At 43.8% G+C, this 14492-nt stretch overlaps 1 protein-coding gene across 1 annotated transcript in view; it reads right to left on the minus strand.

Annotated features, from left to right (window-relative positions):
* Window positions 1-14492, minus strand: part of MYO1E (myosin IE) — a 190200-nt gene that overhangs the window by 29060 nt on the left and 146648 nt on the right. The window contains exons 19-22 of the mRNA XM_058541711.1: window positions 8908-9052; window positions 5301-5415; window positions 4916-5085; window positions 3089-3234 (exon numbers count right to left, since the gene is read on the minus strand). Of these exons, the coding sequence (XP_058397694.1) occupies window positions 3089-3234; window positions 4916-5085; window positions 5301-5415; window positions 8908-9052 (576 nt within the window). The remainder of the gene's footprint in view (window positions 1-3088; window positions 3235-4915; window positions 5086-5300; window positions 5416-8907; window positions 9053-14492) is intronic.

A 14492-nucleotide genomic window follows, 5' to 3' on the forward strand; every position in this document is an offset into this window, starting at 1 on the left:
ACATATTTCAGTACATTCATAAAAGGAAAGGACTTTTAAAAATATGATGTCTACTGGAGGATTAGAAAAAACTTTTTATTATGGAAAATTTCAAAAATATAAAAAAGTAGAATAGCAGAATGAACCTCCACATGTCGGGAGGCTTCAACAATATCAATCCACAATCATATTGGGGCCGGCCCAGTGGCGCAAGCGGTTAAGTGCGCGCGCTCCGTTGTGGCAGCCCGGGGTTTGCCGGTTCGGACCCGGGGCGCACACCAACGCACTGCTTGGCAAGCCATTCTGTGGCGGTATCCCATATAAAGTGGAGGAAGATGGGCACGGATGTTAGCCCAGGGCCAGTCTTCCTCAGCAAAAAAAGAGGAGGATTGGCAGATGTTAGCACAGAGCTGATCTCCTCACAAAAAAAAAAAAAAAAAAATTTCACAATCATATTTATCTACACCCCCAGTCTCCCCACTTCCACACACAGACTAGGTTGTTTCAGAGCAAAGTATAAATATTATATTATTACATCCTTTAATACTTCAGTGTGTATCTCTAAAAGATAAAGCCCCTTTAAATAAAAATAGCCACAATATCATTATCACACCAAAAGAAATGAGCAATAAATCCTTCATATCAAATATTTAGTCATGGTCACATTTCCCAAATTGTCTCATAATTGTTTTCATATGGTCAGTTTGAACAGGGAGCTGTGAGCCCACTTTGCCTTGACAGTAGTTAGCAGAGTTAGAGATGGGCTGAAAGATCAAGCTTGTAGGACACTCTGATAGTCTTAACTAGAAGGAGCCATTAGGTGATTACTCCAGCCAACAGTCAAGTAGTAAGCCTCATAAAGCCTTCAAAACACATACAGATGTTACAACTTTTTTTCCTGAAGTGCAAGGCAACTGTTAAAATCTTTCTCTATCCCAGTATTAAAATATTTTGAGAAAACACACACACACATTTGGTGCTCTGGTCCCACAACCAATTTCCACTCTGGGTTTGATTCTGCACACACATCACCCATCAGGTCGCATTCCTAACTTGGTTTAGATTACTGGCCTAAACCCAGTGGATAAAGGAAATGAGGGAACAATACTAGTCTTGCTAAGTGTGAGGCTCAGTACCTGCGACAGGCAGAGATCACAAGTTAAGATGACTCAGGCTCTTTTTTTTCCCCTAGAGCCAGAACAACTTTCAGGCTAAGTACCTCATTTTATTACATCCTCTAAAAAGGAAAGGCCACAAGGAAGAAAATGTCCAGACAACGAATGCTGAAGAGGAAGCAGAAAAAAGAAGCTGGTTATAAAGACACTGTATTCTCAGAGGCTGTGAGAGAAGAAAAAAAGACAGAAGGAAAAAATTTGACTGTGACTATCCCACACCTTGATAAGCCTCAAGGACTTGATCAACAAGATAGTGTCAAAGTGCCTGATAGAAATGTAGGTACATTATGATCATTTATTATCAAGTACTCCAGGAGTGGTCTGAAGGCTATAGACAGACCTGGGCGATAATAATAGAACAAAAATTACTCTTAGGTAGTGAGCACATGAGCCCTAGAGCTGTGATTCCCTGGCTTTCAGCAATAGCAACAGTCAAGTGTATACAGCGTGGTTCAGCTAATCCAGCTTAGCCCAGGTAGAGCAGGTTCCCATGCAACAGAAAAAGAGAAGCTTCCAATTGTGTTCCTTGGAACACCAAGGGCAGCCTCAGTGCACAGCTAGCCAGGAAGAGTGTGGCCAGCAGGCCGGCCAGCTCAGGTTGTGACCCAGCCAGGGAGCCAAATGCTCAGGAAGACCTTCTGAAAACCAGGTCTTCGAGTCTAGAGCTTTCCCTTGAAATCAATGGCACCGAGCCCTACCTGACAGTGGGGCTGCAGAAGACTGCTGACGGACTCATCTGCTTCGAAGTTTTACCACATCCTGAGTTGGAAAGTTTTAAACACTTAACCTCACTGCACTGCCTGGCCCTTTATGCAGGAAAATTGGGAACAGACAGAATCAGAAACCACAGTAACACAGGCAAAAATGGACACAACTTGAAATCTGCTTTGGAGTATCACACCGTCGCCAGGATTTCCAGCCTGATAGGTCAGATGCCTGAGCACACAAAACCCCTGCTTCTTCCTGAGCACAGCAGTTTTGTCTTCTGAGCAGAGTAAGAGTTTAGAGAGGTGTCCCAATTCCAGTAAGACAGGTTCACAAGCGACCAGAACATCGCTACTTTTAACACAATGGCAACCCGAAGTTTGCCCTGGCCAAGGCAGCGGTATCCTCAGAAGGGCCCAGGGAGGCAACTCAAGGAAGAAGATACTGGGCTCAAAAGGGACTTTATTCTTCTTTTCTCAGCCTCCCGTGGACTGGGAGGACTTGCTCTCAGCAGAGAAGACTTAGTCTGGGAGTTCTGAGCATGGTAGGATTGAGGGAAGTCTCTTCCCGTGCAGGAGTCTCTCTGCCAACAAAAGCCAGAGTGCTGAGAGGAAGAGCAAGGGCTCCCGCCTGTGAACTTGGAGTTGGAGGCAGCATTTGGCGATGACTCCGGGGCTTACAGATTATGAAGACCAATCTGTAGTCCCTCCTTTGCATGAACAGGCAGAAAGGACCCTAAAGAAACTCCCCTTCCAGGACAGTCAGAAATCACAGCAAACTAAAAAGCAATATTGATAACCTAATGGCCACCTCTGCCTGGGCCTTTGCTGGGGAAATGGGGTAGGTCTTCAAAGTAGGTGAGGTGGACTCGGGGAGACGGGGCTCTGGACCCTCGGGCCTGCTTCAGTAAGAGCAATTATACTCTGTTTGTTCTATATCCTAGGTTTATTTCTCAAATTTTATGGGAACAACAATCTGAGTACCCTTTGGTTAGAGGAGCTGACCAGAAGGCAGCTTTTCCTTGGTACCTCATTCCTGGCATATCAGGACTCCCTGAGACCTATGAAGGTCATGTCTTCCTACGGAAGAAGAGGAAATTCAGTTCTCTGCATCATGATTTTGACAACTGGGGAGCCTGGCTGGGCGTTTCTCCAGGCTGTGTTTGGAATAGTGGATGGCGATGCTGAGGAGAGATCGGGCTCCCCTCCCTCCACACCCTCGCCACTCACCTGAGGGACACGGACAAGATCCTCTCCATCTCTATTCTCCGCTTCAGCACTTCCTTCACCAGGCCTTTGTCGGGGCCCTGTTTGACCTTCTCTCGTCCAATTAAGTACAAGCACTTTGGAGTAAGAAGCAGGTCTCGCTTTACGCCCTGTAAGGAGAGGTGCTTTCAGAAAGTGGGTAGACAAGTCAAAGTGACAGCTGTCCACACAATGGCATCTGTTACCAGATGAAGGGATGCTGCCCTGGGTAGGAAAATTTCACTGCCATTGGGATGGCCATTCCATTTATCATCTACCCCCCGCCAAGTCCCTTGAGAGGGAAAGAGGGCATTATTGATGATTATTAGGTTGACATATATGAAGTTGCTGATATTTGACTCTCTTGACTTACAAAAATAGCAAACTCATATGCATCCACCTGAGGTATCAGGACCGCAGGTGTCAAGGCACAGTCCCAGCAAACCAACACATATGGTGTCCCTACCATGTTACCTACTAGAGCACATTTCTCAAACGGGGATCCTTCAAGTGTCTGCATATATATGTTTTGTAAGTCCGTGAAATTTTTACTTTTTAAAATCAATCAATTTTCATTTCAATGATAATCCTTAAAAATCTAATATAAACGTACTTTGGAATATGTGGGTTACCGACCACTTTATCCCCAAACACTAATGAGAGACCCAATCACTCATGTTCACATTCAAATCTGCCACCAGAGCAGCTGTAAGGAATGATTTAATTTCAGCAAAGAGCACCATCTTCCTCATTAAATTAATCCTTATTTACTTCATTTTTTTTCCTGACCAAAAACCAACCAACCAACCAAACAAACAAATAAAAAGTTCTTCATGGGTCCATGAGCTACCGTGGCTTCAGATTTCACTATTAGAGCACTATTATCAGGCAAAAAAAGAGAAAATGTCTAAGGAAAGAGGTAAAAGCATCAGCTGTCCCTCCAGTGGCAATGTGAAAGCCTTGCTTAGTCATTCACTCAAGGAAGATGGGTGAGAACACTTTGCAATATTGCTTGATATTCTGAATCTTCTGACCAACGATTCCACTCCTACCAATGTATTCTTTTTAAGATTTTATTTATTTATTTATTTTCCCCCCCAAAGCCCCAGTAGATAGTTGTATGTCATAGCTGCACATCCTTCTAGTTGCTGTATGTGGGACGCGGCCTCAGCATGGCCGGAGAAGCGGTGCATCGGTGCGTGCCCGGGATCCGAAGCCCGGCCGCCTGCAGCGGAGCACTCGCACTTAACCGCTAAGCCACGGGGCTGGCCCCTATCAATGTATTCTAAAAGCATCAGCAGATAAATACACAAAGATATGCGTGAAAGGCCCCTCACTGCATGCTTTTTTAAGTTAGTAAACAAACAAACATACAAATCCACTAAAAATGGATAAATGAGAAATTGATTAAAAATATAGTGAAGCATCTGTTGAATGGAATACCATGCAGCTAAACAAAATAATTTATATTGATATATCTATTAATATGGAAAGTTCTCCCTGGTATATTTTAGGAAAAAAAAAAAAAAAGCCCAGGACATAAACCAGCATGTAATGTAGATCTCATTTTTGTTAAAGTAAATATACAAATGGATGTTGTATAAAAAAAGTTCTAAAGGATACACAAAAAATGTTAACAGTGATTGTTTCTGGGTACGGGTGGCTATTTTTCTTTTAGCTTATCTGTATTTTCTAAATTTTTTCTACAATGAACATGCTCTGTTTTGGTAGTAAGAAAAGCAAAATTATGAGTTATTTTTAAACCTAAGGAATCCTTTTGGCGACTCTCAGAGGCAGGCGGTCAGCGTGTACCTTGAATCTTCTGTCGTACTTGGTCACCGTGTCTGCAAAATCGATCTTCTCTCTCTTGCCCACAAACTGCTGGAGTTCCGGGTGCTCCTCCATCCCGATGTAATCCCCAATGAAGTTCCTGTTAATACTGTTTCTCCTTCTCTCCTTCTTGTTCAACAGGAGGTCTGAGGCTGCAGTTCCCAAAAAGGCAGAGAAGGGAGAAGGATCAGTCCCTCAGAAAAATGAGGAAGGTATATAGTGTGGAAACACACAGAAAAACTCTAAATGAACGCCAAATTTTTAACACACGACATCATATGCAAAGTAAAATGAACTTGTAACTTCACCTGAACTCAAAATTATTCTTGAGATTTGTCAAATGCATGAAAAAAAATGACTCAAATACCTTCTTCTCTCATTTGGACGTATTTCTTCCGAGCTACGAATTTCCTCCATGATTTCTGTATCACTCGAGCATACCCATCATACTTTCTCTCTCTCATTTCTTCTAGAAGAAATAGCTGTGAATGTAGAGAAGACAAATGTGAGCCAATTCACAAGACCCGAGCTTCACTTTTTTCGGTTATTTCAGGGACACTCAGTTTAGTCAAGGACATACACGGAAAGCAGCTTCTCAAACTCAAACAAATGTGAAAAAATGATTCCTAGGGCATGTTGTTTATGATCACTATAACTTTTTAATCCATATATTTTTTCTTTTAACATAAAACATAATGGAAAATAGCTGGGTCTGCGGGTATTGAGTTGGACCTTAATGGTGTCTGCCCTGCCTTGCTCATAATCTCGGTGAGAATCAAATGAGTGATTCAACATTTATCCACTCATTCCCCACCTGGATCCAAAGAGGATTATTAGGTGGCTAGGTCAAATGAGTCGGTGGAGGCTGTTTTCTGCTGCATATAGCCTCTTAGTAGAATTTTCCAGCTTTTGCAGGAGCAGAGCTTGTGCTGCTGTGGAAAGAGGACTGCCTTACTGTCAGTTCCATGAAAGTATAGACTTCCTGCCTCATAGAATGCTCCAAGGCGTCACTGGGGCAGAGGACAATAACCACAGGGATTGGAGCTAGACTTAAGATGTGCTAGTGAGGACTTGGATTCACCAAGAGGGGCTGAGACTGTTGTTTAAGGGCCCGTATCAGACACCAGCAGGTCTTGAGACTCCGGCCATTTTAACAATTAATACTAATTGTTGCATCCCACTCAGTAAAGCTCCGGAATAATGAAGATGATAGCAAATAGATGTAATGTACCAAGTGCCCGCCATGGTCAGGAATCATTCTAGATGCCTTACATACACTATTTCATGCAACCCCTCAACAACTGCAAGAGGCACATATTTCTGTATCTCCAGTTTACAGATGAGAAAATTGGAACTAAGACTGGGTGGGGCTAGAAGGTGAAACAGTGTCTTTCAGGATCTACCAGGCTCTTCCTCACTTTGACATAAAAGTCTTTCTCCGTAAATCTGCATTTGATCAGCTCGTAAAACAGTGGGAAACTTTATCACTCACCTAAGAAGTGGTTTACATGACTCTCTAGGAAAAAATAAAATAAAATAACAAAAACCCAAAGTAAAGATGATAAATAGCCATTGCAAAAATGTTCCAGAAGTAAACAAGCAAATTTGGTTTGAAGGCAGCTGGGCCTGATTTGTGGTCTCTGTTTATCTGGGTCCATACTCAGGAGCCCCATCTATCTCCTCCTGTCACTCAACTTTTCCTTCTCACAGACCCAGCTGTGCAGAAACAACATCTCAAACTCAAAATCCCAAAGGAGGGACCACTTCATTCCACAGCCTTCAGTGCCATATACAACTGGCATGAGGAATATATTTCCAAAAGCAAAAGGGAATACATGGTTTAATAACCAGACAGAATGTTTAAAATCTGAGCCCTGTGGTTGCCTGTTCTAAGAATATTCGTTGGTGTTTCTTATCTTGTGTGTTGGGTTTCTGAGTAAGTCTTGTTTTCTTCTTCTTTCCCAGAACTATTTTGGGAATGTTATAGAAAATACACTTGTGACTCAGAAAGGATGAAGAGACAACCAATTCCCTACTTCCTATAGACTATTTCAAAGATTGGCTGGGTTTTAGGTTCTTTCCAAAAGCTATGGGGGTGAGAAAGCAGGGAGGTTCAAGAAAAAAAGGGATAGAGAGAAAAAATCATGGACACATGTAACAAATAAGCAAAACCAAACCCTTTGGTGTCAGTTGTCTAATGGGGGTTCTTAAAGCAAATGGGTTATCTTGTATATTCAGCACACTTACTATAAAGTCAAGGCAAAATCACAAGGTGGATTTTTAAAAACCAATTTTTGTAAAAGTATTTGCAATGTCAAGGCTAGATGTGGATGGATGAGTGATGGGGGAGGGAAGAGAGTAGTGGTGATGGTGTGTGTGTGTGTGTAAAAAGACAGGGGGAATGAGAGTCAAGTGATGGTAATAAAGCAATTGGGAGGAAGAAAGGAAAAGAAAAACCAAAAATAAATCTCAATTTTGGAAGTAAAACCTCAAAGCTCAACTAAATCAGAAAAGCATGAAAAATATTGAGGCTGTTTTAATTATATGTGAAAATTTAGCAAGTCGAAAAACTAAAAGCGGGTATAAAACAACAGAGGAGCTGCATTGTACTGATAAATCACTCCAGCCCGTTTTAGGAAGAACAGGAACTGTTCTGTGGGCTGCTTAATGGTGTATGACACAACATTTTCATTTTATATTTGGAAATGAAATTGCTGTGAAGCTACAAATAACTTGAAGTAGAAAATGCTACCACAAACTTTTCATAAATGGGTTCTATCGACACGTGCCACTTATTTATTTAATAATTTTTATGGTTCATAAAGCCATTCAGTTACAGCCATATTCACTTCTGAGTCTCAGGCTGATCCTATGAGGCAGGCAGAATAGCAGCTGTGGGGCCCATTCTAGAGAAGAAGAAAACTAATTGCAAGACCAGGATTTGCCTAAAGTTAAGTGTTTCCGTTATTACCAACGCTGCAAGTTCTCTTATTATTTCCCCTTGATCTGATGACTAACTTTGCCAAGTTTACCATAGACTCTTGAAATGGAGTCTTGTGATTGTTATAGGAACCTCAAGAAATGATGACATCAAACCTTGGTTAGTTCCAGCAGTTTCTCCAACTTAACAAGTAATGTCTTTATCCCATAGCCCCGGAGGTAGTTGGGCAGCAGAACTGAGGGGCTGTGTTGGATTCCTGCTCAAACTGAGAACTTCCTATGGACATTCATTGGGCTAACACCCTCATCTGCACCCTCATCAGGAAAGACAAAGAAGTTCCTATAAATTAATCTGTCGAGATCTATTAAGTTTGTGAATTGTAAAATGAATATGTTTGAATTCCTTACTGATATTTGTGTTCTATAAAACCAGAGATTTCTCCTCCTACCTATTCGTTTCCTCAAAGTCCTTTCCAGACTCCCTCATGGTCTTCAAGGTACAATCCTAGGAATTCTCACTCCTGGACTCTGCTCCGCCTTCAAGGAGGAAGCTGGGGCCTGTGCGTAAATGACCCGTTTGGTGTCACTCAGGTGAGGGTGTAGGTTTACCCAAGCCTCCTTTGTGGGACAAAGAAGTCCCTTTTTAGCTTAGACACTATAAATTGGACACTATAAATACCTACGGGCACCTCCTATGAGCACTCTCTGTACGAGTCTCTGAGTACACAACGGCATACAAAACAGACAGGAGGCCCTGACCTCAAGGAGATGGTCATCTAGAATGGGAGAGAGACAGTAAGTAAGAAAAGAAACCATTATCTGATGACATCTCTTTACACATGCTAAGTGCTCTGAAGGCTATGAGGGAGCAGGCGTGTGGGGAACGACCTACACTTAGATTGGGAGCAGAAGGAAGCCTTCTTTGAGGAGATGACAATTAAGGCCTGAACTGAAGGATGAGAAAAAGCAGCCAGCCGTGTTGTGGGGAGGGGGCCGGCGGAGGTGCTGCAGGGGAGGGGCCGCCGCACACTCACAGACTCGGGGGCTTTGATGAACACTTTGCTCCTCCCGAGCTGGAACTGGTCGCTGTCCATGTTGACGGACTGCAGCAGGTGGAGGACACCCTGTTTCTCATCTCCTCTCCACAAGGGCCAGGTGGCCTTGGTCAGAATGGCATACCTGTGAGGACAATTCAGGAGAGAAGGATCAGACTAAGACCAGACCACCCCTCAAAGGCACCCGGTGCTGCTGGGGTCCTGGTGAGACATTCACCTCCGTTCACAGGCTTAGGGATGGACCGCAATGACTGCACAAATCCCCTGGTCTGGGAGGCCCATTCTGGAGCCGCCTCCTACTCCTTCTCTATCCCACCATTTCCACGTTAACGCCCTGGTGAAAATCTGCTTTTCCTTTCCACCACTGTCTAAAAATAGCATTGCTGGAGGTCACCAATGACACTCATCAAGCAAAATCAAAAGGTCTTTTCTCAATATTGATTTCCCCTGAGCACTTAACAATTAATGCCAAGAATTTTATAAAGCTTCCCATAAGCAGCTGTTATTATTACTACGTATCAACTTTCATTTTTGGAATTCTGTGCATCTCGAGTCACCAGGCCCTGGTGATCTGGTCCTTGGCTATTCTCGGCAATTCTCCAATCTCGCCTCTCCTCTCCCTTTGGCTCACTGTGCTCCTGGGAGGGGGGCCTCTTCACACACACTGACCCTTTTCTCTCCTCAGAGCCTTTGCCCATGCCATTCCCTCTGCCAGGTGCTGTTCTCCAAACTCCTCCCAGGGCTGCTCCTACTCAGAGGGACTCCCCTTCAGGGACACTTCCAGAGACCTTTCTGGACTCCTCAGGCAAAAATCGACCCCCTGCTATTTTCTCTCATAGAAAATAATACTTTTTTTCTTCAGAGCACGCACCATAATTTGTAATTACATTCACGTTTGTGCTTATTTCGTTAATTTATGCCTCCTCCATGAGGACAAGAGCTCCAGGAGTGAGAGCCACATCTGTGGGTTCATCCTGCACACCTTACACAACGCCTGGCACACAGCGGTAATAACTAACATTTACGGGGTGTTCCCTCTGCATCAGGGGCCGTTCTTGGTGCTTTAGACGTAGGATGTCATTTTATTCTTACAGCCACCCGATCAGGTTGGTGTTTCCATTTTGCAGAGTGGGAAACACAGGCAAATAGAGACTCGCCCAAGACTACTTAGCTGCTAAGTGTCAGAGCTGGGATTTGGGATTTGAACTCCCATCTGTCTCTTTAATCACAGCACTACATAAAAGCCATGGATTGGTTTATATGCAAATATTTCTCTTAAAGATTATACAGTCTACTACACTGGTCTATGTTAGAAACATTATAATTATGTAAGAGGCTGACATAACAGAGGAGAGGGAAGTACATTACAGGATGTCAAACACAGAAGGTACCAAAGACTTGAGGTGGAAGGAAGAAAGGAAGAAAAGAAAGGAAGGAAGGAAGGAAGGAGAAATCAGAGAAGGAGAGCGTGGGGGAGAAGTTGGAGGGCATGCCTATGAGCAGGCACATCTAGAACACAGGCAGTAAATGGGCCCCAGGCCTCTGGAGACGCCAGGGCCCTCTTCTGTTCCCAGAAGCCACTATGAGAGTCAGACTGATTTATGGCACCCAAGGGAACCTTGAGAAGAGTGGCCCTGCCTTCAGGACCCAGGGCTCCTTAAGATGACAGAACCATGTGTTATCCTACCCTTAGGGCCAGCTGCTTGGGACTAAGGTGATTCTGGGAACTCTATCTGCTCCTCCCAAATATCCACATCTTGCCTGATTATGTCATAAATTTCCTGGAGAAGCGGATCCTCCTATTTCCTAATTAGAGATAAAAAGCTTAAAAATGAAAATGCCTAGTTGAGCCATATTAGCATGAATACAATGTCTTCCATGAATACACATTTCATGGTATAATGAAGTCGATGAAACAAATTAAGCCACATATAAGTGACTGATGGCAGAACCTTTCTAGATGCCATTGGGGGACCTGGTGAAAAAGTAGGAACATGCTTCTAAATGGGCAACCTAAACAGATGAGGGAGAAAAGTTCACGCAGGGTATGGGCGAGAAAGAAAATGTGACAGTTTCTAAGAGCACAGTTGTGCTTGGCTTGAGCTAATCAAAATTATAAACTAAAGTATCTTTATTGTGCATCTGCGAACAGCTACCTGCGAACAGGTAGCTCTTTGCAATTCACATTTTTCCCCTATTAAAACAATGCTGTAGTTCTCATTTGTTTTTCAATAGTGAGGAACTTGTTCGCAGAGACTCTCTCTCCCTTCTCTATAGTGAGGCTCTGGGTGAGACACATGGACGGCCTGGCATTTCCAGGGCCCGCTGACCATGGACCACTTGCAGTAGTCCCCTTTGCTTTCATGAAGCCTGATGCATCCTCCTCACTTCCTTTTGTATCGCACTAGAGAGACAAGGACATACTCCTAGTACAATACGCTCCCACTAAGCAAGTACACCCAGTTCACACACTCGTCTTTCTCCAGGATACTCTGGTGGGAACAGGTTGCACAAGGCACTGGTGCACCGCCTAATTGGTGCCTGTGATAATTTCATCAGGCACTTTCAGTTTAAGAGTCAAATACACCAATATTTCATCTCAAGGCCTTTGCACTGGCTGTTTCCTCTGCCTGGAATTCTCTTTCCTGCCCTTAGACTGGGAGGCTCCTTGTTATCTCTCAGATGATCGGTCTCATGTGTCCTCCTCAGAGGAAATGCAGCTGACCCCAGTGACCTCTAGCTGCTGGCACCTGGAATTAAGCATACAAAGATCCTGGAGGCGAGGAGGATGCTCTCGACACCTCATGCCTTCCTAAGCTTCCTATTCTTTCTTCTCTCTGGCCCAGCACGTGGAAGGCCTTTCCTCACAAGCATCCCTTTCCCACCCCGCCATTCTGAGGGGCTGGGTCAAGGTCAATGGAACTATGTTTGTGAGGAATTCTAAATGATGCTACAAGATAAATTTTGCAAATCTCTTATGTTTCTATCACATTTTTCCCCCTAAGAATCAGAATCCACATTTGGGCTTATTTCTCCCAACCACAGTAAGGAGCACACGCTGCCTAGCTCAAAAGGTGTTTTCTAAGAATTGGCAGATATTTTCCCAAGCTAAGACTCAAGGTGGCTGCCGCTTTTAACAGCTTTTTATCATTTTCTAAAAGCCTGAAAGTTGTATCGGGCAGGTGGTGAATGAGGGGTCTTCCTTTTACTGCTTAGAGCAGTGCAGGATGTACGTCAAGAGCACATGGCCCACCGGTGAGGAAACGAAGGCATCTTTTGATTTTTAGTCTCCAATTCTCAGTCAAGAGGGATGGTTTTGATAAATATAAGGGATTTTTCAGAGAGGAAATAAACACACACAAAAAGCCCCTGTTTCCTATTTTCTAAGCTCTAGGTAGAGTCTGAAGCAGTGCTCTGTTTAGACCCGTGGGCTTCCTGCCCAGGGAGGGGTGTATAACACACACACATGTGGATAGTCATGCTGGGTATTAATATATTCTTTCCCTTCAGGTTGTTGCTTCCTGTTTCTCACTTGGCAGCTCTTCTGTGGACACCTAGAAAGCAACTTTATAAACAAAGCCTTTTCTTTCAGCCATGGAGAGAATAAAGGTACGAGATGGTCAACTACTCACAGGGGATCACAAGATGAGACAGCTAGTGGCAGACTCGGGACCATTTCTGCATGACCAGGATCCTAGACTCATATACCTTATGGAAAACAGCATTGTCTCCAGAGAAATATTCCCTGCCCGTTGACATATATGGCTTTCTAGTCATTTTTTTTTAATTAATTAATTTATTTATTTAGTGTGTTTGTGTGTGTGTGAGGAAGATCAGCCCTGAGCTAACATCCGTGCCCATCTTCCTCCACTTTATATGGGACGCTGCCACAGCATGGCCCGACAAGCAGTGTCTCGGTGCGCGCCCGGGATCTGAACCCAGGCCGCCAGCAGCGGAGCGCACGCACTTAACCACTACGCCACGGGGCCGGCCCCAATTTCTAGTCGTTTTTGAGTGGGAGACTAAATATGTACTTTTTATTGAAAAATAAGTTTCCTTCCAAACTTTTACTTTTATTCTCCTCCCAGTATTCTCAAATCAAAAGTATGACAACATCAAAAGAGGCTGCTTTTTATCAGACAGGGCTGCCCATTTGTCTCTTCTGAAAGGAAAAGCCACCAGCAGGAGAGCTAAGAGAGGAAGCATCCATGGATAGAATCATTTCAGTGAAAGTCTCTCAAAACACAGGGCATGACAGATATTCACTAAACGTTCACTCTGTGTAAGGCACAGAAGAAAGTACCGTGCCTGGAGTGACGGAGCTAGCATGGCACTTGAGACAGTTCCAGATATTATAGCCAACGAGGAGGTCATGTCACAGCTCACTTAAGGATCTTCTGCAAACAAATAACGCAGCCTGCTCAGCGTACCTGAGACATTCCTGCGAGGAGAGTGAGGACTTCCTGCTCTCCCCAGTGCTGTGGAGTTCACAGCATTGCTCATGGAAGTTAGGTTTGTTTGTTCGTTTGTTTTTAAATTTATTTATTTATTTATTTATTCATTCATTCATTCATTTATTTATTTAGTTCGTTAGTGTGTTTGTGTGTGTCTGAGAAAGATCAGCCCTGAGCTAACGTCCATGCCAATCTTCCTCTTTTTGCTGAGGAAGACCGGCCCTGAGCTAACATCCGTGCCCATCTTCCTCCACTTTATATGGGACGCCGACACAGCATGGCCCGACAAGCGGTGCGTCAGTGCGCGCCCGGGATCCGAACCCGGGCCACCAGCAGCAGAGCGCACGCACCTAACTGCTACACCACGGGGTCGGCCCCTGTTTGTTTTTAAATAATATGGAAGGAAGGAGGTCTTTCAGAACTGGTTTCTCAAAAAAAAAATCAAGGTTAGGTTTTTCAAAATATCTAATCAGTTTCCAATAGAAATGCCAATTAGAATTTGTATGCATCAAATAAAGAGTTTTTAAGTACAGAAAAAGTACTAAAAAAGGATAAAATTATAAATGTTTTGGAATTGTTGAGGGCAGGCCTTTCTTTCTTTTTTTTTTTTTTATAATTTTATTTATTTATTTTTCCCCCCAAAGCCCCAGTAGATAGTTGTGTGTCATAGCTGCACATCCTTCCAGTTGCTGTATGTGGGTCGCGGCCCCAGCATGGCCGGAGAAGTGGTGTGTCGGTGCGCGCCTGGGATCCGAACCTGGGCCGCCAGCAGTGGAGCGCGCACACTTAACCGCTAAGCCACGGGGCCGGCCCCCTAGGGCAGGCCTTTCTGAATTAGGGAAAGATGGAGGAAATACTTTTCATTCTGTGTTTAATTTTTTTCTTCTTAATTAAAAAAGGGTATTTTCAAAGAAATTAAGTTTTGCAAAAACTTTAATGATTATCTAAGCCACAGTTCTCAACTGGCTTTGCCCCCCAGGGGACATTAGGCAACATCTGGATACACTTTTGGTTGTCACAGCTTGGGGGGTGCAAATACTGGCTTCTAGTGTAGAGGCCAAGGAAGTTGCTAAACATTCTACAACGCACAGGACAGCCCCCACAACGAAG

This window comes from Diceros bicornis, chromosome 5 (genome assembly GCF_020826845.1).
Source record: "Diceros bicornis minor isolate mBicDic1 chromosome 5, mDicBic1.mat.cur, whole genome shotgun sequence".
Taxonomy (NCBI): domain Eukaryota; kingdom Metazoa; phylum Chordata; class Mammalia; order Perissodactyla; family Rhinocerotidae; genus Diceros; species Diceros bicornis.